This window comes from Bos taurus, chromosome 13 (assembly GCF_002263795.3).
Source record: "Bos taurus isolate L1 Dominette 01449 registration number 42190680 breed Hereford chromosome 13, ARS-UCD2.0, whole genome shotgun sequence".
Lineage (NCBI taxonomy): Eukaryota > Metazoa > Chordata > Mammalia > Artiodactyla > Bovidae > Bos > Bos taurus.
The window spans coordinates 46525409-46551320 of NC_037340.1; the positions used below are offsets into that span (position 1 = coordinate 46525409).

Sequence of the window (25912 nt, forward strand, 5' to 3'; positions counted from 1 at the left end):
TAAAAAGCCTCTTGATGAAAGTGAAAGAGGAAAGTGAAAAAGTTGGCTTAAAGCTCAACATTCGGAAAACTAAGATCATGGCATCTGGTCCCATCACTTCATGGGAAATAGATGGGGAAACAGTGGAAACAGTGTCAGACTTTATTTTTTGGGGCTCCAAAATCACTGCAGATGGTGATTGCAGCCATGAAATTAAAAGACGCTTACTTCTTGGAAGGAAAGCTATGACCAACCTAGATAGCATATTCAAAAGCAGAGACATTACTTTGCCAACAAAGGTCCGTCTACTCAAGGCTATGGTTTTTCCAGTGGTCATGTATGGATGTGAGAGTTGGACTGTGAAGAAGGCTGAGCACTGAAAAATTGATGCTTTTGAACTGTGGTGTTGGAGAAGACTCTTGAGAGTCCCTTGGACTGCAAGGAGATCCAACCAGTCCATCCTAAAGGAAATCAGTCCTGGGTGTTCATTGGAAGAACTGATGCTGAGGCTGAAACTGCAATACTTTGGCCACCTCACGTGAAGAGTTGACTCATTGGAAAAGACCCTGATGCTGGGAAGGATTGGGGGCAGGAGGAGAAGGGGACGACAGAGGATGAGATGGCTGGATGGCATCACCGACTCGATGGACATGAGTTTGAGTGAACTCCGGGAGTTGGTGATGGACAGGGAGGCCTGGAGTGCTGTGATTCATGGGGTCGCAAAGAGTGGGACACAACTGATGGACTGAACTGAATGAGAAGGATAAACAAAGGCCAAGAAGATAAGGCAGAGATAAGCAGATAAGGTAGTGGGAGGATGGGTGTAGGGAAGAGAGGTTTTCCTAGTGTTGATAATAGGGACGCCTGGGAGCCTGAGGGTGGAGAAGGGGGCACTTGGGTGAAGGCTATCAGGTCTTCAGGAACCAGCACTTGGGTGTGTGTGTTCGTGGCAGGGGGGTGGTTGTGGGTTGGGGCCAGGCAGTGGAGAGACTGGAGTGTCCGATCAGAGGGTGGATGTGTATTCAGTGGACAGCACAGGAAGTACTGAATTGCCTATTTTTGAAAGGGAATAAATGCCACTGAAATGCCACTGTTTCTCCGGAGCCAACTTAGGTCACTCCTGCGCCACAGGGTTAAGCGGTTGGCGTTGAGGGAACCACCAGGAGGAGGCCGTGAGGATGACCCGGGCCTGCCAGAGGTGCTGAACTGTGGGAGGGGAGCCGGGTGACAGTGACCCGCGAGAGCTTCGAGGGGCCCAAGGAGTAGAGGCTGCGCGGACGACCGAGGAGGACAGACCCCGGACTCTTCCTAGCCTCGCTCCCTGGGAGAACGGTGGAAGCCACCAGTAGCCAGGAGGAGGGGCTGGTGTGCGGATTCTGGGTTTGGAGGCGTCTGGGCGAGGTTATTCAGGTGGACAGTCGGAGGGGTGAGCTGGCCGCCCCAGACCGCCAAGACTGGAGGCCCAGACTGCTGATGCCCGAGAGGTGACAGCGCTGCGGTGGCAGCGAGAGAGACGAGCGACCTGCCGGGAACCGGGGCCCCGGGAGAGGACGCGCTAGGGGCGGGCGTGCGCGCGGTCTGCCAGCACACGTGGGGATCGGGGACACCCCTCCTCCTCGGCCTCACGGTGGGGCCTGAGCCGAGGCCGAGCCCTGACTGTGGCCCCAGGGCCTACAGCTGAGGGAGTTAGGAACCTCAAACCCGGTCCTCTTTCCATGGCCCCTGTCCCCAACCCACAGGCGCATTTATTAAAAAAAAAAAAATCAGCCCGCAAAGACCCGGAACGCAGAGGCCGGGGCTCCAGCCGGTCATTTTCTGCCTCGGGCCCGGGGAGGGCGGGGGAGGGCGGGGGCCGGGCTGGGTGGGGAGGCCCGCTGCGCCGGTGCGCGCGCCCGGGCCCCGGGAGCGCGCTCCGCCCCCGTCCCCACCGTGCGCGCGCCCCGCCCCATGTGTGCGCGCGCCCCGCCCCCCTCCCCCCGTGCGCGCCCTCGCCTCGCGCGCGCTCCGCGGAGCGGCCGGTGCAGCGGGGCGGGCGCGCTCCGGGCGGGCCGGGGGCGCGGGCGCGGGGCCGGCGAGCCGGGGCGCGCGGGGGAGGCGCCGGGGAGGAGCGCGCTGCGCCGCCGCCCGGCCTGCCGCCGCTCGGTGCGGGTCCGCGGGGCGCGAGGAGCGGCGAGACCGCGGCCTGGAACAAAGGGAGGCCGGCGCGGGCGGGGGCGGCGCGAGCATGGCGGACCGCAGCCTGGAGGGCATGGCGCTGCCCCTGGAGGTGCGCGCCCGGCTGGCCGAGCTGGAGCTGGAGCTGTCGGAAGGTAACAGGCCCGGCGCTCGGCCGGCCGCGCTGTCACGGGGCCCGGGCGGGCGGGGGTCCCGGCGCAGGGCGAGAGCGGCCCCCGCCCTGCGGCTCTGCGTCGTCCGCCGCGGTCCCGGCGCCGGGGCCGGGGGCCCTGAGGGGTTCTGGGGGTCCGGGGCCGCAGGGCGGGCCTGTGGCTTGGGGCGCAGGGCGAGCCTCGGGCCGGGGGCGCAGGACGGGCCTGGGGCTTGGTACGCAGGGCAGGCCTGGGCCAGGGGCGCAGGACGGGCCCGGGGCTTGGGGCGCAGGACGGGCCGCGGGCCAGGGGCGCAGGGCGCGACGCGGGCTGAGGCGCCGCTGGGGCCGCAGGACGGGCCGCGGGCCGGGGGCGCAGGGCGGGCCGCGGGCCGGGGCGGCCTCGCGCGCGGCCTGGTGGACCGGGCTGTGTCCTTGGTGCGCGTCCGAGCGCTGCCCACCGCGACCGGGCCGGGGGCGGTTCCGCGACGCGCGGCCTGAGGCGCCGCTGGCCTGGTTCTAATGCGAAACTTGTCGTTGGACTTGAGGGTCTAATCGCGGGGTCCGCGGCGTCCGGCCTGGACCGGCCAGCACCGCTATTGTTTCCGTGCGCTGGACGCGAAGGTTGGCTGGGACTGGAGAGCCCCCTCCGACAGGCCGGGTCTGTGCCGCGTTCCCAGCGGCTCATGCTTCCAATTTGTGACAGATTCGCTACAGTGATTTCATGGAGTGTTATATACGGTTTCTCATTTTCTCTTAAGGCCGGGATCATGTGCTCAGCTGTCATAAGTTTTAGATCGGGGTTTGCTATATCTTTTTATAAAACCCACTAAAAGTTCCGAAATGTTGAATGTTGACTATAGATTTAGAATTCACCCGGCCCACCCTGGGAAGGCCACTAATACACTCGGGGTGGAGAGAGGCCGTGTCCTCTCAAATTTATATTTGGAGCAGTTTAGTAGTGAACTCGTGTGTGTGTGTGTGTGTGTGTGTGTGTGTGTGTAATGGTTTTGTGGGGCTGGCAGCCAAAAAGTAGATTCACTGGTGCCAGTTTTCATCAGCTGGGAGAAACTGGTGTTGACCTGATGTTTTCCCTTTTAACACTTTCGGGGGGAAGGAGGTGATAAAGGTGGGGGCCTGGGTGAGGTGCCTCTTCAGATGGTGCTCTCTGGAAGGCTTCTGTTTCATGTTCGGGATCCTTGGGGGCTCTGTGATGCTCAGCTGTCCCACAGGAGATGTTTCCTGGACTCTGCTCAGCAGCCGCTCTCTGAGGGGCTGAAGGGGTGCAGGCACTGCTGGACCTCAGTGCCGAGCTCAGCTGGGGAGCAGAGCTTAGTCCACACTGGTGGGTAAGGAGTTCTGTGTGGACAGGTGGCTTGGAGGGGCGCAGGACCCACTAGAGAATATTTGCCCAAGTTCTTTGGCTTCATCACTGCTCACATGGGTTCTTCTCCCCTGCCCCCTACCCGCCACAGCTCTGCACCACAGCTGTGCTGTTTGCAACACCCTATCCTTCCTGCCTTGTCTCCAAACAAGCTCTTCTGCACCATCTGCCTCATCTTGATGTTGTGTCAGTATGCCCCTGTGCAGCCTCTGGACTGACCAGAATCTCTCTGCCTCCCCAGTCAGCCTGGGCTGGGCTCTCACCTTGCTTCTGCCTGTCTCGGACAGTGTGTGGCCCCTGGTGGGAGTGGCTGGTGTGAACGTGGACAGAACACACTCACTTACTAGGTGGCAGTTACTGGTCACCCTCAGTCACTCCTAGACTGTGTCCCTGTTGCCCAGAGGATGGCAAAGCATGTGCTCAGGCTGGTTCTCTGTGAATACCCTGTGTCCTTGCAGATTTTAAAAAGGGTTTAATGAGTTTCTTATTGAGTGTCAGGACAGAGGAAGGGGCGTGTGTTTGCATGCGCGAATCACATTATTGTTTCTCCCTCTCTAAACCTCCCTAGGCCTGGCTGGAAGACCCGAGAGGAGAGGGTTGTTGCTGTGACTGCCCAGCGTGAGCCGCCCCCCTACTCCCCCTTTAGCTGTGTCATCTTTGACTTGTGTTGTCTGCATTGGGTTGATTGGGTCTGTCTTTAAGGTCATTTGGAATTTTGTGTATTGTGACCATATAGTATAGTTTACCGGCTTAAGCTAGGTGAATCGATTTGCTTTTCAGTATTGTTTACCAGAAACCAAAGAATGAAAGGATCAGAAATTCTTGTCTCCTCACATTTTGGAACTTAAAAAATCCCTCACCATATCCACTTGCAAAGTGAAAAGTTAAAACAACTTTTAATGCTGAATTGAGAGTATTGCTTTCATATTTATCTTCAATCAGGATTCATATGAAGAGAATTCTTTAAGTTAGTCATCATTTTATTAAAAGGCTAGAAAATACTGTGGAAACGTGTGTGGACTTTCTGGCACTCAGTTCTTACAGAGGAGCATGGAAAGCAGTTCCGTTTTCAGCACATAATGTAGGCTGAAAAACCAGAGTAGGCTATTCTCTCAGTGTTCTACGTGGCCTGCCAGCCGCTAATGGTTGTGTATAATCTAGATCAGTAGATGCTGGTCCAGCTTTGGTTTGCCCTGTCTGCTGTGCTGTTACAGACACTAATGTTCTGTTTTATGGGCCACTGTTGGGTGCAGGGTTGCAGATTGACTTCTTGGCTGCAGAGCTCATATTTCCACCCTCCTGCCCTGCTGGTTGCCCCCTCTTTACTTTCCACTGTCTGTTGCTGTCCGGTGCTTCCCCTCGGGACACTGGGCTCCTCTCCCCAAAGAACTAGTGCCAGCAAAGAACAGGAGCTCTCTGTAGGGAGAGGCCTCTGATCCTTGCCTCTGGGGGAGTCTTGTGGGGCCAGGAGGATGCTTGGCACTGAATGTGAGATGGAGAGGAAGTCGGTGAGCTGGCTGGTCGCTGGGGGCCAGGTGGGGTGGTGAGGCTTTTTTCCCCCACACACTTTTCCCTGAATCATTTTTTCTTCCCTCTCCTCCCTTCCCTTTCCCTTCATTCTTGCCTTTTGGAATCATGCATTTTTCTCTTTGGCTTTAAGAGAGCCACTAAGTAGGTAATATGTGAATAAACATTATTTGGCTTAAAGGAAAACTTTAAATGGAAACATCAGCAAAGCAGAGCAGAAAGAGAAAATTTCTCAATAAAGGCAGACTCATGTCTTACTAAAAAATTAGCTGTTGATTGAAATTCAGCAATACATTTGTCTGTTAACTGATGGTTTGTGTCCTGGGCTGTGCATACCCTGGACTTGCAGCTCTAGAGGATCTCATCCCACTCTTTCAGCAATGGTTCCATTCTTATTTTGGTAGGACTCTGGGAAATTGCCTTGTGATACAGCCTGTGAAAACTGTGATGTTTGCAGAAGAGACGTCTGTTAGCTTTATACTTTGTGGTTTTTAATTGTGAGTGTGCCTACTGACTTCCTAACTCTTGCTTATGGGAGTTACTCAGTCTGTAAGGTCCTGAATTCCTGCAACTAGCAGTTATGTTCTATAATCGACTCCAACTTAACGTTTTCTAGTAAGCGCAAAACTGCCCAAGGGAGGTGGTGGGTGCCATCAGTTCATTGTACTGGTCAAGGAATCAGTCTTTTTTTAAGTTACAGATGAGTAGTTCACATGCAGCTGGCATAATCCTGTCACGAGGGTAAAATCTTAACGAGATGGCCGGTTGGAAGGTTTGTAGGTTGGGGGGCAGGCATCTTCAGGGCTGCCAGCACACTGGCAGATGCACCTAGCTCTGCGGCCTGAGCTCCGTCCCCTGCAGCCCCCAGCTGTTCTTGGCGGTACGTGTGAGCAGAGCTGGCCTCCCGAGCTGAAGTCTGGGACCACCTTCCACGGGTGGGGGAAGGAGACCACTGTCTCTCATGCAATCCAAAAGTTCTCCTCATTGAAAGGCAACAGTGGGCTCTGGAAAACAAGTGTGTGAAAAAAATGTTTTCTTCCAGAGTCTCACTGGTAACTTGTCACTGGGAGGGGAGGAAGGAAGGGGGTGCAGATTCAGGGAGTGACAGCTGAGCTGCTGCACCTGCAGTCGGTCCTCATGCAGTTAATAAAGCCCGTTACCTCTGGGGCAGCATGTCAGTGCTGGTCCCGGGAGCTGGAGTCCTTGGCTTGATAAATCTAAAATAAAAGATTATTACCTGAATTACAGATATTTACAAAATGGCAGCATTGATATGGGTGGGATGTGAAATGTGTGGACTTGAGTTTTAAGAGTTGTTCAGAGTTAGGAAAATTGTTACATTTGAATGTTCTTTTCTTGATGAGTAAATATAGATGTCAGATTTAGCTGGGAAGGTAAGGGCACATATTCAAGGCCCTAATGTGTAAGGTTGATCCCAGCGCTCAGAAGGTATTTATGGTGCTGTAGTCACACTTAGAGCTGAATGCCGTGAGGTCACAGCTGTAACAGTGACTATTTTGTTTCATTCTGGGCCCACTGGCTTTATATTCTTGTTATGGTTTGGAGGCTACGGGCTGTTGGATGTTATGAGTCACTTTTTGCCTTCCTCCTCCCAGCCTTTTTCAAATGAGAAGTCTCTTTTTTTAGAGCTGATTTTTTTTTTTTTTTAAAGCAGTGATTTATGGGATGAGTTGTAGCATTCTTCTGAATTGCAGAGAGAATGTATTGGATAATCTTCATTTTGATGTCATGTATATGGACTGACTCACCAGTTCAAATCCTAGTCATATTAAGGTTCTCATAATTGCTCAGGCATCTTCCTAAAATCAGATGCTTGCCTGCAGATATCAGCTAGGTTTTGCGCATCAGTGTTTTTCCTGGAACAGGGGGCACTTCACTGTGCGTGACATGATGGGCTCCGACCGCTGTCGATGGTTCCCGTCCTCCAGTCTCTTCGTCTGTATGCCTCTACTTTCACGGTTGCCAGTGGTGATTTTCCTTCTTCTCAGTCTTCTCGTGCTGCCTACAGAGGTCACCTGCTGTCATTGCCTCTGCACCTTTCTTTCTGCTGAGAGGGTCAAAAGCTTGTGACGTCTCAGAAGCAGCAGTTGCATCAGTTTGTTGATGATGTATAATACATAGTGCTCTCGAAGAGGAGACTCTTAAGTGAGAATTCATGTGTGAGATCACAGGAGTGGGGTTTGTACATATTTGGCCCTTTCTTCAGGATTCAACGCGGTGTTAATGTTCATAAGCACTTAAGACTGGTAAAGTGGGGAAGGGCTGATATGTTGGGCTGTAAAGTCAACATGACAACAAGCAGCCTTCTTTTGGGGGAGGGGACTGGGGAGGTGGCTCTTTAGTTTTGCTGCTGCTGAATATTGTGCAAAATGAAATGTGCTCTGAGAATCACAAATTGAGATCCTTCTTTACCAAGCATTTTGTGTGATAGGTATGAGAAGTCAGGGGGAAAAAGACCCAAGATAGTGAGCACAGAAGCAGTCTGTGATTGATAGTGTTAAACAGATCTTTCCCTTCTGGGCTGCTGGTTTTTAAATCATATTTTTTTGCTTATTAGGTTGGAAAGTTTCTGTGTCCCCATGAAAAGATTGAAAACTGCCGGCCAGATCCAAACCAGTTCTGTCGGCACCAGACACAGCAATTCTTTGCATACTTGTCTGCAGTTATGCACAATTAGAATTTTTTTTTTACTGAATTATCTGGTTAGTCAAGTCAGGTATTTTTCTGTTTTTTTATCAGAGGAATACTAAAACATTTTAAAATTATGAAGTAAAGAATTCATATGGGTCCTGTTCATTGTGGGCTGGTTCATACCCCCAGACTCAGGTCTGAGCCTCTGGCCGAGGAGGGAGGTAGTTCATGCATCTGACTTCCCTGTGGCCGCTCGGTGCTGGGCAGAGACGCTTTCTCCTAAAACCACAAGCAGTCTCTCGTGTCCTGACCACGTGTCTTACCAGTGTAGCTTGCCATGTGTCAGGCATTTATGAAACGTCCTGTTAGTGGGGAGAGACCCACCCATCCCAGTTTCCGTGCTGCCCAGTCTTAATCCTGCCTTCGTGGCTTTGTTTTGGATGTTCTCTTCTGTTGGCAGAGCCTCCTGTCAGGACCTCTTCACTCTTGGGAAAATCATGAGCACTCACTTAGAGCCCTGTCCCGTTTCTGGCCCAAGTGTCATGTCCCTGAGAAGATGTGGGTGGTGTGGCTACAGTGAAGGGGGTGGTGGTGTGTGTGGCTCCAGCTGATGCTTCCTGGACAGTTTACCTGAAATGAGAAGAGAAATGTAAACTGTGTTGCTAATTAACCTTATCAGAAGATTCTAGGTCTTTATGAGTAAAGTAATATAAGTAATGGCACCCCACTCCAGTACTCTTGCTTGGAAAATCCCATGGATGGAGGAGCCTGTTAGGCTGCAGTCCATGGGGTCGCTAAGAGTCAGACACGACTGAGGGACTTCACTTTCACTTTTCACTTTCATGCATTGGAGAAGGAAATGGCAACCCACTCCAGTGTTCTTGCCTGGAGAATCCCAGGGACGGGGAAGCCTGGTGGGCTGCCGTCTATGGGGTCGCACAGAGTCGGACACGACTGAATTGACTTAGCATAATGTAAGTAAAGACTACGGGCTTTGTTGCAACTAGAGCACATTGGGTCATGTCAGTGTCATGGTGACACAGATGACAAGATCTGTATTTACACGATCTTACCTGCACAGAGGGTGAGAACGGTAGCAAAGCCCGATGGTGTCAGTGGCCAGAACGAGTGAAATCTGGAGTTGGCCAGACTCGTTGGGAAGGACGGGTTCACCCCAGAGCCATCAGTCTCGGGGGCTGGGTTTAGTGGAGGGGGCACGGAAAGCACCAAGTCCATGTCTCACTCGTGGGTGACCTTCGGTGCTTCCCGAGCCTCTTTGGGTCTTTTTCTGAGTCTTATTTGTGGAGATTTGTGTGCAGATCCTGAGAATTCTCATGTGTGTCCTCTGAGGAGTCTTCCTCCAGATCTTCATGTGTAGGGAGGGTGTCCCCTGCTGTCAGATCGGGTTAAGAACCCTGCCTTCGGGACGGTTGTGGGGATCAGTGATACAGTCACAGTGTGTGCTCCGTAAACATTCATCCCCACAGTTCCCCCGAGGCGCTGTCACTGGGACAGGGTTTCCCAGCCCCGCCTTTCTCTCTGTGGTTTGAGTTACACGGATTGTGAGAGCGGCCCTGGGAGAAAAGCAGGGTGCGGAGTGTGAGGTGGGGAGGGCGTCTCTTAATAGTTGCTGCCTGGGCACTTACCCTGCCTGGAGCAGCTTCAGAGCTGTGAGGCCTCTTTTTTTTTATTTTAATGATAAATCTTCCTTTCTGGTGGACTCTCTGTGTCAATACCCCTGGAAACCCCCTTTTCAACCCTTTTACTTTTCAAGAGAAAAGGAAGGGTGTCCTAGGTCAGACTCCAGCCCAGGTGTGTCTGGCAAGGACGACCTGTTAGGTCACAGTCATTGAATCCGGGACCATGTGTGGATCTCCGCTCAGAGTCCTTCCCGGTGCCTCGTGGAGGCGAGGCTGACCTCCACTGGCCCTGACTCTGGAATCTTCCTCCTGGAGCTGCATGTTCCCCAGCCCTCAGTGCGTGTGGAGAGGGCTCAGCTAGCTAGCTTCTCCTTGTTTCCCATGACAGAGGACATGTATGCCACTACGGGCCACACAGGTGGGGCTGCGTGAGCCCGGGCAGCTCTGAGAGGCCAAGTCAGAGTCAGGCTCGCTGTGGCCATGACCCCGGGGCTTGGTGCACCCCCCACCCCTCCGCCCAGCACTCACCACAGGGCCTGGGCTTTTACCCTCTACAGTCACCTGGCGGTTATGTCGGTGGTTCTGTGTGGGTTTGTGAGTATGAGTGGCTCTTCTCATCAGTTTTTATAAGCTGCCTCTCTCTTCCTTTCTGGCTGCGCTAGGTCTTTGTTGCTGCCTGCAGGCTTTCTCTGGTTGTGATGCGTGGGCTTCTCGCTGCGGTGGCTCCTGTGGTTGTGGAGCATGGGCTCTAGGGCGTGCAGGCTTAGCTGGGATGTGGGCCTGTGGGATCTTCCTGAACCAGGGATTGAACCCTTGTCCCCTGCTTTGGAGGCAGATTCTTAACCACTGGACCACCAGGGAGCCTTTGTGCTTCAGTGAAACCTAAGCTGGTTCTTTTAAAATAAAAACCGGAGATAGTCTAAAGTGCCTCCCCCACCCCCCTGCCATGAACTTGTGTGTGTATGTGTGTGTGTGTAAGTCTCTCAGTTGTGTCTGACTCTTCGTGACCCTGTGGACTATACAGTCCATGGAACTCTGCAGACCAGGATACTGGAGTGGGTAAGCCTTGCCCTTCTCCCAACCCAAAGTTATGTATAATAACGATTAATACTTGAGTAACAGCAAGTAATAGGATGGAGCTGTGTATGGATGTGTGCTCAGCTTCTTCTGACTCTTTTCCTCCCCGTGGACTGGAGCCCACCAGACTCCTCTGTCCATGGAATTCTCCGAGCAAGAATATTGGAGTCGGTTGCCGTGTCCTCTTCCAGGGGATCTTCCCAACCCACGGAGTGAACCTAGGTCTCCTGCATCTCCTGCATCGCAGGTGGATTCTTTACCCCTGAGCCACATGGGAAGCCCATAAGGTAATCTTTAAGGAGCTGTTTAGGCAAAGGTGCAATTCCACTAAACTTAGGTCATTAAAAAACACCTATTTAAATCCAAGGAAAAATCAACTTGCCAGGGTGGAAACTCTTTTACTATGTACATTGTAATGTATCTCAGGCCCACACTTCTGTTGCAGTGCTGTGTCCTGTAGGGACATTCTGTCCACATGAGATTTGGTGTTTGGGTGATTTTGTTGTTTCATTCTGCTCTTCAGTTCAGTCCAGTCGCTCAGTCGTGTCCGACTCTTTGCGACCCCGTGAATCGCAGCACGCCAGGCCTCCGTGTCCATCACTAACTCCCGGAGTTCACTCAGACTCACGTCCATCAAGTCAGTGATGCCATCCAGCCATCTCATCCTCTGTCGTCCCCTTCTCCTCCTGCCCCCAATCCCTCCCAGTATCAGGGTCCTTTCCAGTGAGTCAACTCTTCGCATGAGGTGGCCAAAGTACTGGAGTTTCAGCTTTAGCATCATTCCTTCCAAAGAAATCCCAGGGCTGATCTTCAGAATGGACTGGTTGGATCTCCTTGCAGTCCAAGGGACTCTCAAGAGTCTTCTCCAACACCACAGTTCAAAAGCATCAATTCTTCGGCGCTCAGCCTTCTTCACAGTCCAACTCTCACATCCATACATGACCACAGGAAAAACCATAGCCTTGACTAGACGGACCTTTGTTGGCAAAGTAATGTCTCTGCTTTTCAATATGCTATCTAGGTTGGTCATAAAGCTCAAGTGAATACAGTCTTACTGCAAATAGTGGGGCTAGTTGTCCCCCACCAAGCCCAAAATTGACTTGGACCAAATGAAAAATAGCACTTGGAGTCATTTTGCTGTTGATACCAGAGTCCAGACTTTAAGAATTTGTTACTTGTACGTAAATTAATATGAAAAGAAAGTAGAATTCTGCCTCCTGTGTTTCTATGGTGATGAATTATTATTTAGCTGTTATACTGGTAAGGGATAATATAGGCATTTATAATGCTTGTTGGTGTTTTAGAATTTCTTGCCTGTTATTTGGAAGATCTGGCTCTGGACACAGGGATGAAAATAACCTTGATTTTGCTTTTTTCCTTCATGACTTGTTGAATTTGACACAGGTAGGATTCTGGTTGAAATCTCTATGGAAAGTGTCTTAAGTAAAACACACTTTCTGAAAGTGTTATACAATGTTCTATCTCCCATGGATGCAGCGGAACAGAGCCTTGGGGAAGGAATGTGGGCAGAGGTTCCTTGGAGGGACTGCCGTTCTGCAGGTGACAAGTGTCTGCTGTGGCAAGTGCTTTGCACAGGAAGTAAACTTGTGGACTGGCTGTGTCAGTGGGGTTGTAGGGCAGCCTGACCACTATCACTTATTCTTTCTAAGATTTATTTTTTGGTTGTGACGGGTCTTCGTTACTGCGTGCAGACTTTCTTCAGATGCAGTAAGCGGGGGCGCCTCTTCGCTGTGGTGTGTGGGCTTCTCTTGTTTCGAAGCAAGGGCTCTAGGGCGCACGGGGTTCAGTAGTTGCGGCTCATGGACTCTTGTAGTTGTGGTGCATGGGTTTAGTTACCTGCAGCATGTGAGATCTTCCCAGACGAGGGATCAACCTGGTGTCCCTTGCATTTCAAGGCGGATTCTTAACCAGTGGACAACCAGGGATCCCCTGTCGTTTATTCTTGAAAGATGATGTGAGGTGGGAGCAGTATTTAGAACACTAGCATTTCTTGAATAGAAGAGATGAAATAAACCTTGTATATCTCATGGTGTCTTAAGGCTTTCAGCTCTTTTCATGTTGACATTTTTTTACTCCTTTGAAAGTATTTTCTGGGAAAATGACATTAGCTTCTTTGTATAGATGAGGAGACTTCAAACGAATAGAAACTCATGAGCACTAGAATATTGGCTTCGTGACACATTTCCACCATCACGAGTTAACTGAACCATTGGGCGGCTTTCTTCTGAAGCAGGATGGGGACCCCATCTTCTCCTATGAGATCTGCAGGAGCTCTGGAGTCCGGGGGGCTTCTAGGAGGGTGAGCAGTGGGCAGCCTCCTCCCCAGCAGCCTGTTCCCGTCAGAGGAAATCATTCATCTTTCCCTTGCACAGGGTTGTAATGGGTGGAGGCTTACGCTGCACATTTTCTTTGCTGTCTGCCTCTAAATTTATATTTAAGATTGAGTCTGTCATCTAGGGGATGGATATGTGGGTGTTCACCATACACTTCTGTTTTCTATATGTTTGAAATTTTCCTGTTTGTCGTGGAAGATGAACAGCATCCTTTAGAATCAGGAGACTGGATCAGGTTTATCAGAAATCTTGATTGTTTTGCTCAAGAGATGATGCTGTTAATTCTTGTGTTGTTTCCTGGAAAAATATTTAACTTGAGGTTCCAGGAATAACTTCTTCAGTGTCTCTACAAGAGTGACCTCTCTCCGAGCTTCCTATTACTAACCAGGATGATGGCGAGTGTGTTTAAGCCGCCACCAATCACTGACAAGGTGATCAATCTTAGGTCTTTTAAGCAGAGTGCTTTTCTTCCAAGCAGACTGCCTGTCTAATGACCTCCAGGCTTTGCAGAGATGGGGGCCATGTCTGATGGATGTGAACCACCCGCTCTTGGTCCCCAGAGAACTGGAGTCTTGTCGGTAGGAGTGGACAGTGCATAACTCAGACTTTTAAATCAGATGTTGCAAAGTAATGTCTTTTTTTGGCATGAACAGAGCTTGTTACCTGTCTGTTGGGGAGGACACCTACATGTCTCAGGGCACCAATCCCTGATTGCTCACCTGTGCTAAGCACTGCATTAGGTGTCTACATAGATCACTTTTTTTTTTGAAGGACATTTGTCTCACAAAAAGGGAAGCACGTTAGCAAGCTTGCCTGGGGCCCTGTGGCTGAGTGGTGGGTGCCACTTGGCTGGTTTGCCCTGGAAGCCCTCTCAACACCAGCCTCCTCAGTTCTGGCTCCTGACTGGACAACACCCTCATGGAGTGAGCCAGGAGTCCAGCTCACAAATGGAGTGTGGAAGGAGATACCAAGTTTCTTGGTATGTGTGGTGACTTCTCTTTTTTATGTATTTACTTTCACATACCCTAATAATATGTTTTTTTCACCTGATAGAACAGTTAATTACCAGCCATTACTGGTACAGAGTTCCATGAAGGATATTTTAGGAACCTGTAGTCTCAAAAAAGAGCCTTTATATTCATAACTATAATGTTCTTAATAACGTTGTTGGGATTGTGGCTTTCTTTTGTTTCTTATTTTTAGATCCTTGAGTGGAAGCTATTTAGTGATTACTCATAATTGTGAAAATAATCTAGCAATGATAGGAACTTGTTAGGAAAATCTGTGTTTTCCTTTCTTTTATGTAGATAACAATATTAATCCAAATAAATGTTGGCAGGAATGACCATGTGGGTAAGATTTTTATGTGATGTGGCCATCTTGAGATATCGTCTCAGGACTTTTCTAGAGCACCTATCTTTATTCTCAGTACGTGAACGCTCCCCATTCCCTGATTGTTCCCATTTGAACCAGAAATTTGAATCCACATGTCCGAGATGGTGCGCGCGTGTGTGCGCACGTACCGCCGTACTGTTTTGCTGTGAGAGGGGCTGTTTGAACACTGCTTTTGGACAATTTCCAGTCTCGGTCAAAAAACCTGTCAGTTCTTATTAGTAAAGGTGAAGATTCTAGAGACCATGGACTATTCTATCTCCAGATCATTTTTGTGTATTTATAGTTGTACCTGTTCTGTTAGCAATGAAGGCCATCAGTCTTGGCCTAGTCAGGCCACGCTTATAGAATTAAGGGAAACAAGATCACTTCTAGCTTGTTTTAAATCTAAAGCTGCTAGCTATCTCCATAATAACCCAATCTTAAAAATGATACAATTAGACTTTTAGTGAATTAAGTTAATTTGGTTTATCTACAGTTGAATCATTTCACTGCATTGTGAATTAACTTTTTTTGATTTCTTCATGATATGGAGTCAGTCCAGAAGGTAGGCTGTAGCCTTAGACCAAAGCATTAACGTTGTTACTTGTCACTTGAGACCAGCTCTGGGGTGATAGCCGTAGCCTGTGTTTAGTTCCTGCTTTCTACCTTGTTCTTGATTCCGAGTCCCTCTTGGTCTGCCCGTGTTCTTTCCACATCCCTGCTCCATCCTTCTGTTCTGTTGGCTTTCCGACCCATTGTAGATGTGTGTGAGGGAGAGAGGGTTCTAACTGCTGTGAATTTTTGATAACCTGTGGAAAGGACTTTGTTTTTGAGCAAAACACCTCTAAATGAACCTCCAGTCACCTGAATATCACGGATTTGTGGACTGTGGGTGGAAAGTTTTAATTGTTTTTTGTGGGGTTTGGCTGACCTCTCTCTGCCCCACCGATTACTCCTCCCATCCCGTGTACTCAAACTCTGCAAGCCTGGTCAACACTGTTAGATGCAAAATAATGAACAGAGCGCTATAAATAAGAATTCACGTGTTGCCACACAAATGCTTTCCCTGTCATTTCAGTGTGGATTGCTGCTCCTGTGGGGACCCTGAGGATTCTGGCCTTTGTTTGGAAGCACCTCACAGTAGGGTGATATGAAATGTGAAATCGGCTACAATATTGTTATCACTCACAAGCAGACAACAAAGATACTTTCATCAGCTGAAAATTAGGACGTGCTCAGTTTGGATGTTGGATGACCTTTTTGAAAAATGCATCTGGCTTTCGTCACACCTTGAAAGCTGTGCTTATACTGTTTTCTGTGTTGTACTTAGAATGTCTACAGTTCTTAAAGGATATATTTACTTATTTTAAGGAGATAAATTATTTTACAGTAAAATACTCTCTGGGGATTTAGGTGGAATAGGTTTGCCATGGCTTCCCTCTGGTGGCTCAGTGGTAAAGAATTCGCCTGCTGATGCAGGAGGCACAGGAGATGTGAGTTCAATCCCTGGGTCGGGAAGATCCCCTCGAGAAGGAAATGGCAACTCACTCTAGTGTTCCTGCCTGGGAAACCCCATGGACAGAGGAGCCTGGCGGGCTACAGCCCATGGGGTCACTAAGAGTTAGACACGACTGAGTGAAGTTAACACTGCCCTCCTGCACACAGGTTTGCCATATTGTCCACTGTTTAATACCAAATGTAGTGGGCTCTTAAGTGGCCGACATGCCACACCACCTTGCAGGTGTGTACTTGGGGGGAAGTTGTGTGTGTGTAAGTGCGAACATACACACACACACACGTATATATAACTGGTTCAATCACCTTTGATTCCAAAGATGGGTAGAGATTGTTTTTGGCACATGAGAGCTTTTGAATTGTTCTGTTCCTTAAGCATTTATTTCACTTGCAGTTTATTGAGTGAAGCTGTGTTAGATACTGTGAGAGTGGTGACAGCTGTTTTTATAAAGACAGGGCACAAGCTGGTGGGAAGTTCAGTATCCGTCAACGAAAGTTGAGAAGGCCCCTGTGAGGCTGTGTGGAATCAGGTGCCCAGTGAGTGGTGGCAGCCGGGAGGGCTCTGAGTCAGAGGAGGGAGCCGCTGGGCGCCCCTTCGTTGTGCCCAGGCATCTGTGTTTGGGGGTGCCATCCCAACCCTGCTCTCCGCCTGGCTGGCTCTGGCTGCGGCGTGGGACTGGGCTGGGCTCAGGCAGGAGGCCCGTGGGATTGTGGCACTGGAGCCTCTCCTGGCTTTCAGAGGCCCATGAGTGCTTGTTCATGTTCTCCGTGTGTCCTTCCTCTCCCCCTGCCCTGTGTTTCCTCTGGATCTGTGCTCATGGCCTGTACTCATGGCAAGCTCTGTAGTTGCTTCCAGCATGGGGACCAGTGCTTATCATGGGGGACCTGCCTGTGGGGGTGGTTCCTGGGGGAGCACAATGTCCCTTTGTCTTGTGGGCCTGGGGGAGCACAATGGCTCTGGCCCTGTGCTCGAGCCTAGGCACCTGTTCCCAGCCCCCTGCCCAGTCCCCACAGGGTAGGCCGTGGCCTGCATGCTGGGTGGCCACCTGTGGAAAGCCAGTCTGTGGCTGTCACTGCCCTTGACACTCACACAGGTGGTGACACTTGGCCCCCGTGGACAGCCAGGCTCTGCTTCACCATCCGTGTGTTCTCTCCTGTGGAAAGCAGGCCATTTACTGTGGTTACCTGGGAGGCCGACTGCCTGCCCCAGCTCCCATTTTCAGAAGGGTGGTCTTGGGTGGGACCAGGGTGTGGGTCTCCAAGTGAGTCCGGTGCAGCTGGCCAGCCTGTGGGAGCTTGGGGCCTCCCCATCCACTTCGAGCTAATTGTATGTTTCTTGGTACAAGACTGTTAGAGTGAAAGGTTGTTGTTGAATCACGCGAATACACCAGGATTCTTGGCCCCCGGAGGAGAAGAATTCAATCCGGGGCCAGAGACGAGGCTTGATCGCTCAGAGCTTTTGTGTAATAAAGTTTTATTAAAGTATAAAGGAGATAGAGAAAGCTTCTGACATAGGCATCAGAAGGGGGCAGAAAGAGTACCCCCCTGCTAGTCTTTAGCTGGATGTTATATAGTCACTAGCAGTCTGTTAATGAAAGAAAGGAGTATCTTAAAATTCAGAATGGCACCAGGCCCCTCACCCATAAGATGCATTTTGGGATAATCTTGGCACCAAATGGTTTATCCTGGGCCATAAAATGATTAACTTGAATCTTGAAGAAGGGCAGACCACCGTACAAATAGTTTCATTTACATAGATTAGGGGAACAATATCCATACTGGTTTGTCAAGTAGGTTCTGGGCCAAGAGGCAGAACCGACTTGGAGACAGAGTTTGGGGTGAAGGCATAGTACATTAGCATAGCTTAAGACAAACATTTCCATAAGAAAAAGGCATTGGTTATCTCTAGACTCGAGAATAGCTAACTTCAGGGGAAGCTGGGTGTCATTATGGCAACACAGTATTTTAAGAGAAACCTCCCTTTAAATTTGTATAGAGAAGGAAAAAATATTGCTAGTTTGTTTCCTCCTGCCGCTTAAGAGAGATAAAAATGTCTGACACTGGCAGGCTATTTCCTCTATTTGGAGACCCCTGGCCTTCCTGCCTGTTACCCTCTCAAGAGTAGAAGGAAAAGAAGTAGATGGTAGGAAATTCTAGTTGAGTCTCAATGCTGGGAGTATTTGGGATAAGTAATAGCATCCTAGGCTTTATGTTCAACTTTCCCAGTAGGTACGAAAGGAATAATTGTGAACAAATGGCAAGCTTGAAGAAAATGGAAATCCACAATTGCATTGTGTGAACTTTTATTTCAAATTTTTTATCCCCCGTGTGGCTCAGACAGTAAAGAATCTGCCGGCAATGCAGGAGATCTGGGTCCGATCCTTGGGTCAGGAAGATTCCCTGGAGAAGGGAATGGCTACCCACTCCCGTATTCTTGCCTGGAGAATCCCATGTACAGTCAATGGGTTCTCAAAGAGTTGCACAGGACTGAACAACTAACACTTTCACTTTCCCATTAATGCAGAGGAGGAACACTAAGAGTGGGCTTCTCCCCTCTCCAGCCTGCAGGCGGGGAGCCCAGCAGAGATGGGATTGGTGATGCCAGGTGTCTGCCAGCCTCAGTGGTCACTGTGGGTCCTTACACGTTCAAAGTTGGGGTGGAGCCTGAGCCTTGGGAGAGAGGAAGGGGACTTCTCTGAGGGGTCTGCCCCCGACTGCCAACCTGTGCCAGCAGGCTGTGTTCAAGGAAGCAGGGATGCTGAGCCCAGGGTTGGCTTTGTGGTCTGTTCTGGGCAGTAGATCCCATGAGAGAGAAGCTCAGCTCTTGTTTCTTTCTGACGCTCGCACGTTTCACCTGGTTCCTGTGGTTGATGGTTTCCAGGGAGGTGGTGTGGGGCTTGCTCAGGGGAGAAGCAGCTTTTCACGTGTGTTGGGAGTTCGGTCATCCCCGCCTGGTCACATGGTGGTCAAGACTTAACCTCTACAGACTTTTTAGGGAAAATGCAGAATCTTCTGAACACCTGTGTATGCTTTTCTACTGAAAAGGTTATTCATATACTGTAAAGCTTTCTGGAACTGTTAATATTATTTTCCCTGTTAGAGGGGATTGTTAGTGGACTTGTACTGTTAAAAACCTTGTTCTAGATTGTCTATTTACTGCTTACTCTTTCCCACTCTTCTTTCCCTGAAAAAAGCACCAGTTACAAATGAAGTTAATAATGAAATAGAGGTCACAGAAACGTAACAGTGTATTAAAACATGTTAAAATATGTACGTATACTTTATACAAGTCATCAAAAAGGGAAATAAAGACCGAGAGGACCCATGGTGCAGAAGTCTCACTGTGATGTGACCTGAGTCTTTAGAGCTCTGTGTTACTTCCTCAAGCTCTGTGTTACTTCCAGGCGGGTCTCTCTTGACCAACCCCGGAGTAAAGAGTGAAAGATGGAAAGGTGATTTTGGCATTAGCCAGTCATAATTCAACAAACTTGTTTTATTAGTTGATAATTTAAAGCATTTCACAGTTATACAAATTTGCTAACGTACTTTTTTTTTTTTTTTTTAAGTTTTCTTACTGTATGTTTCTTCCGGAGTCTGTGACAACTTGCTGACTTTTCTGCTATTCTGAATTACAGTGTGTTGAATTAGGAGTTGTAATTCCTTCTGCTTTAATATTTATTGAAAAGTTCCCTATATATTTTTAGGTGTATATTTGGTACAGTTTAAAATGTTTGATACACTACAATTTTAAAACATCACAAGTATTATTATAGGATATAAATTGATATTTTTAGAAAGTAAATAAATATAAAAATTGGGACAAAGATTTAAAAAAACTATCTGTAATTTTACAGTTCAGCATAATGCCAAAACATTTTATTTCTCCATATCATTTGAATTAATCCAGAACTATAACTAAGTGGTGAAACAAGGTTGATGCTATGTAATTTATAACATGTTGTATGTATCGTTGTGTTAGTTTATTGAGGGAGTCATTCACCACACGAAACAGGGTTTTGTTCTTTCTAAGTAAAAGCAAGGTTCACAGTTAAATCTCTTTCTCAGGCTCACAAGAGTTGAAGCTGGCAAAGACCCATGATCAGGATTGCTGACCGGATAATTTCTAGTCAAGAACTCACAGAAGTTCAGTGGACTTCCCCAAACTAGTCCTCCTTTTCTTCCCCCTGGAGCAAAATAAACTTGCTAGGAACTTACATTGTGTCTTATAAAGGTCTGTCTATCACAAAGCACTGTGCTTGGTTAAAGAAAAAAAGGCAGAAGAAAGTTTACACATGAAGATGCCTCTGAACTGAACTATGTTGAAAACACAGAAGCTTAATCCTTTTGATTTTGGATGTTAACCCTTTATCAGATAAAAGGATTGTAAATAACTTCTCCTGCTCTGTAGGCTGCTTTTTCAGTTCATTGATGGTTTTTCCTGCTGTGCAGAAGCTCTTTAGATTAATGTATTCCCACTCGATTTTGCTTACATTGCCTGTGCTCTTGGTGTTCTTATCCAAGAAATTATTGCCAAGATCTTGGTCAAAATCTTTTCCTCTGTGTTTCTTTTAGAAACTTCCAGGCCTTACCATTAAGCTTTTAATTCATTTCAAGTTAAATTTTCTGAGTGGTCATTTTCTGCTTGTGGTTTTCCAGTTTCCCTAATGCCACTGATTGAAGATACTTTCTCCAGTGTCCTCATACAGTTCAATAGCAAAATAACAAATAAGTCAATTAAAAATGGACAAAGGACCTAAAAAGACATTTTTTCAAAGAGAACATATAAATGTTCAACAGGTACGGGAAAAGGAATCCAGATCCCTAATCATCAGGGAAATGTGGATCAGACCCCACTGAGATATCATCTCACATCTGCCAGAATGGCCCTCATCAAAAAGACAACGAATAACAAGTGTGGGTGAGGGTGTGGAGAAAAGGGACCCTGCGCACTGTTGGTGGGAATGTAAATTGGTGCAGCCACAATGGAAAACAGAACGGAGGTTCCTCAAAAAGTTAAAAACAGAAATACCATAAAATCCAGCAGTTCCACTCTTGGGTACTTTTTTGAAGAAAATGAAAACACTGGCTTGAAAAGATAAGCACCCCCATGTTCATAGCAGCGTTGTTTACAATAGCCAAGACATAGAAGCAATATAAGTATCCGTGGACGGATAAACGGATAAAGATGTGTGTGTGTATGTGTGTACATACACGTGTACAATGGAAAGAACAGGAAGAATAGGATCCTGCTCTCTGTGACATCATAGATGGGCATTATGCTAAGTGAAATTGTTGTTTAGTTGCTTAGTCGTGCTCAACTCTTTTGTGACCCCATGGACTGTAGCCCACCAGGCTTCTCTGTCCATGGGATTTCCCAGGCAAGAATACTGGAATGGGTTGTCACTTCCTTCTCCACAGGATCTTCCTGATCCAGTGGTTGAACCTGCGTCTTCTATATTGCAGGCAGATTCTTTACCACCGAGCCACCTGGGAAGCTCCAGTGAAATTAGCCAAAGACAAATACTGTATCATGTATATACAGTTATATTTGTCAGTTGATGCTTTCGAGCTGTGGTGTTGGAGAAGACTCTTGAGAGTCCCTTGGACAGCAAGGAGATCAAACCAGTCCATCCTAAAGGAAATGAGTCCTGAATATTCATTGGAAGGACTGATGATGAAGCTCTAATACTTTGGCCACCTGATGTGAAAAACTGACTCATTGGAAAAGACCCTGATGCTGGGAAGGATTGAAGGCAGGAGGAGAAGGGGACGACAGAGGATGAGATGGTTGGATGGCGTCACCGTCTCGATGGACACGAGTTTGAGTAAACTCTGGGAGTTGGTGATGGACAGGGAGGCCTGGTGTGCTGCAGTCCATGGGGTCACAAAGAGTTGGACACAACTGAGTGACTGAACTGAGCTGATTCTTGTCACTTACACTTTGGAAAGTTGGGGGAGGAACTTGATCCTTTAGGCCGGGCTTCTCAGCTGCAGCTGGTGGGTGCCCAGTGTGTGCACCGTGAGACGTTGAGTGTCATCACTGCCTCCTACCCTCAGGTGCCATGAGAACCCTCGCTCCTAGCACTCTGCCCCTGGCTGAGAACCACTGCTGTTGCTGGCATGTGAGGCATGCAGGTTACACTCCCCAATCAATAGCTGTTTCTAGTTTCTGGAAATCTGGTTGTGTGACATAGTTCAGTGTTGGTGTTTGGTTAGACAGACACACAGGCCTTACTGTCCAGACCTCAGTTGTGTGTTTTACAAAGATGCAGCCCTGCTGATGCCTGGATCCTGCATGTTTGTGTGGCCGTGGGCACGTGCGCTTCTGCCTGTGTGTGTCTGAACCTGACGTTTCCACTTCTGGGGCGCGGCTCCCCAGGGGGAGCTCTGAGCTCGGAGGTCCCAGTCCCCCTGCAGACTTTCCTCACTTCTCAGTGAGGGTGGAGGGTGACCCCACTGCCCTCCGCCATGTTCCTTTGCTGTCCCAAACCAGGTCCAGTGTGTGGGTGGTTTCCCTTCTGGCCTTTCTATTTGTTAATTAGTTTAGTTGCTTCCTTTACCATCCCCGAGTTTCCCATGCTTTTTTAAAGCTGGATGTGGAATTACAACAGAAATGCAGCCTGTGCCAGGGCAGTGAGGGGCACAGCTGGCCATTTAGGAGAGTTTGGAGCGAACGGGGCAGCGGTTTAGGGTTATGGGCGACCCTGGGGAGATGGGGCCCTGGTGCTGCGGAGCAGGAGGCCAGGCTTGGGCCGGGGGTGCCTGGAAGAGTGGTGGGTGGGAGGTGGGCCTCCGGGTGATGGCGCTTCTCTGGGGAGGACGAGCCTGCAGACGGGTGGGGGTGGAGGGAGAGGCCGAGAGCCCAGGAAGGCGCCCAGAGGACCTGGGAGCCCTCGGGGGTCTTGGGCTCATGCCTATGGGTGTCGTCTATACCTGGTCTTGGGGTGACCACCCCACACAGAACATGGTTCCTGGGCCCCTGCTCTGGGACCCTGTGCCCTGAGATCGGGTTCATGATCGGAGCCCATTGGGAGTGTGGTCCCCAAGTTGTCTGATTGCATTTTGAAGCAGCCACGTTGGGGGGCCAGGCGCTGGTTCTCTTCTTCAGTCCCATGTGTCCCTTCCTCTCTGGTGCTGGGTGACGGGCGGGCGGGAGTTAACAGCGGAATCTGCAGAGCCAGCCTCAGGCACACTGGCTCTGAGCTGAGGGAGGGGGAGGGGAGAAACGTGCGTTTTCACTTGGACACTGGGTCCTCATGCAAGAGAAAAGCATGGGATTTTTGCCAGATTGTTTAAATATTCTAATTGTGCTCACTTTTATCATCATCATACGGGAGCTGGGGGTAAAAGTAGCTGAGGGAAGGGAAACATTTAGGAGAAGTTCAGGTTATCACTTGTGTTCTGATTCTGGGGTTTTGTCTGAAAATGCCACTTTTATTTTTGGTAGGATGCTTTTTAGCACTTGTGCTACAGCATTTGGAACTCTGTATTTTTGTGATATGTTCACTGGGAGGTGTTTAAAATTAGATTCCTAGAAATCAGCTGTGGAGCGCGTGGCCATACCTCGCACCTGGCAGGGAGCCCGGCCGGCGGCAGTTCCTGGTGTTTGCAGGATGCCCAGCACCTGGGGTCTTCTCTGGGTCTCAGGACCAGCATGGTGTCCTTACAGCCCTTCCTCAAGTGAGCCTTATGGCCCTCACGGCTGTCAGGCGGGTGCGTGTTTTTACTGTTGTCCTGCTTCTTCCACTGAGGGTTACTCTTCCTGCAGTTGCGAACAGAAAGGAAAGGGGCATCTTCCTGCAGACTCCGAGCTCAAGCTGAGCTGCCCCGGTCACTTCTGTGCATTTCTGGCTTCAGAGGGACCCATCCTGGGGTTCGCTTTTCTGACTTCCCTGGTTCACTTTACCCTGGTGTTATTTCTGAAGGCTGTTTCTTTGCCTTCAGTTTTGAAAGCTGTGGTTTGGTTTCCAAGATGATGAAAGGGTGGTGAATAGGGCGTGGAAAGAAGGAGCAGGAAGGGCCGGGCGGATTCTCTCTTCACTGTAGTCAGTAGGAAACCACTCAGAAGAAACATCAAAGTGGGTCAGTCCCAGGAAGTCCTGGGGGCATGTGGGACCACCTTAACCCTAACCATACTTCTAACCCCTAACCCTAACTTCTAACTCCTGACCCTAACTCCTAACCCCTAACTCCTAACCCCTAAACCTAACTCCTAACCCCTAAACCTAAACCTAACCCTAACTCCTAACCTCCCAACCCCTAATCCTAACCCCTAACCTCTAGCCTCTTACCGAACCCTAAACCTAAACCCTGACTCTAACCCTAACAGGCCTCTTTGGCCTTGTCGCGGGGTGGAGAAGGAACACCCTCAGTGTGAGGCCTGAGCCGCGTCTTGGCAGACTCTGACCATGACTTAGCTTCGTTCTCCTGGTGGCTTTGGCTGGAGCTGGGACAGCTGCTCTCAGACCCGCTGTACTTTCTCCATGAACTTGAGTGCGTCAAAGATGTGGGAGGTGGTGGCCTGACCCCTCCCTCCTTAAAGCCACAGTCGCTGGGAGAGCAACAGCATCAGCAGAAGTCCAGGCTCCTTGGGGTGGGTCAGGCACAAGCCCTTCTTCCTGAGCTGCCTGGCACCCCCCTCACTTGTGCTGGCCTGGAATCGTCCGTATGCTTTGCGCCTGTGGTCCCTGACGAGAGCGCGGGGAGACTTCTGCCACGCCCTCCACATGGGACGGGCGAGTGTGCCCGACGATGACTCTGCTGTTTCCCGGGAGCCTGCCATAGACCTTGCTCTTGTCCTCGTAGGAAACCAGAGACACCAAAAGAAAAAGCCAGGGGAGGCCGAGCTGTAAGAAATGGCTAATTGTGTAGGAGAGGGAGTGGCGCTGGTTATAGAGTGTGCATTTCCTATGAATAGACGTCATTACGTGGAAAATGCGGTGTTTATAAAGTCACATTTGAATATTTTGAGAAGAGCTTAGAGAAGAGATGCTGTTAAGTGTGACAGGCTTCTTGGGGCAGTGTCTGCACATACACCGGCAGGACGCTGTGTGTAGCTGGCAGGGCAGAGCACCCACTTCAGGCTCTCGGTTCTTCTTTTCTTCACTGTGAGAACCAGGACTGAACATTGTCCTGGGAGCCACACTGCGAGGGGCTGCTCTATCTTCCTTCTACAGCCCTTCACTTCTCAGGACGTTTGATGGCCCCTGTGTGCTCTGGGAAATTGATGTTCTGTGTAAACAAGTGCATCATGCCTGATACATGTCACATGCGCAGTGGCTTTTAGCTGTTGTTAATTTTCCTGTTGCGTCTCTAATGTGCTGTCCTTCATTTGAAGAAAAGGGCACATGTGTATAATACATAGCAAACAGTGTGGAGAGAACCAGAGCCTTTTCACGAGCCGAGGTTTCATTCTAACGAAAGCAGAAATGTGCTGGGAACCCCCCAGGACTCAGGATGCACATATGGCCCCCTAGACATTTTCACCATGCATGGTGCTGCCTGCCCAGCTGCTGTGCAAAGGATTCCTAATGATCTGGCTTTTCTCCTCTTTCATCGGTGGGCTTTTTAGAGAAACCCTTAGTTGTCAGAAAAGCTCGATGCGTTGTGTGATTAGAGGTAGCTGTGATGAGGGGACACCGGGAAGCAGTGTCTGGGGGAGGTGCTCTGCTCTGTCACCCCAGGGGCTGCTCTGGGTGCCATGTGGGGGCAGCTCTCATCCCTAGCCTGTCCCTCAGCAGTGGGGCTCCTTTGGGGGACCCTCTCCTGAGCCCTCTTTGGGGGAGAGCAATTGGCACGGCCTAGTGCTGGGTCCTCCCGCGGAGCCTAGGCCCTGCTGCTGGCAGCTGTGACCCTGGCCCAGGAGACATGTCTATAGGCATCTGTGAGCTCAGGCAATAGGCAGGAGCCCTCCAGGAGGAGCCAGGACCTCATCTGCTGAGCTGTGCTGGCTTCATCCTTTCCCAAGGCCTTAACAAAGAGAACTTGGGCTTATGAGCTAGCCGCAGGACCATTTGGTGTGCTTTTGGCATTGCTGGCCCTGCTAGGAGCCATGTCCAGCTGCTGACCGGTAGGGGCCTGTGGCCCCATCCCAGTGGAGGACTTA

The 25912-nt window shown here is 49.7% G+C and overlaps 1 protein-coding gene across 4 annotated transcripts in view; it reads left to right on the top strand.

The window, feature by feature from the left end:
* The first annotated feature begins 2116 nt into the window (after positions 1-2116).
* The window catches only part of DIP2C (disco interacting protein 2 homolog C), a 294092-nt gene continuing 270296 nt past the window's right edge, over positions 2117-25912 (top strand). For 3 of the 4 annotated variants that reach the window (XM_010811336.3, XM_010811337.3, XM_010811338.3), the window contains exon 1: positions 2117-2288. In XM_010811336.3, coding sequence (XP_010809638.1) covers positions 2204-2288 — 85 coding nt within the window. In that variant the 5' untranslated portion in view covers positions 2117-2203. The remainder of the gene's footprint in view (positions 2289-25912) is intronic. The other variant, NM_001206073.2, reaches the window with a different exon arrangement.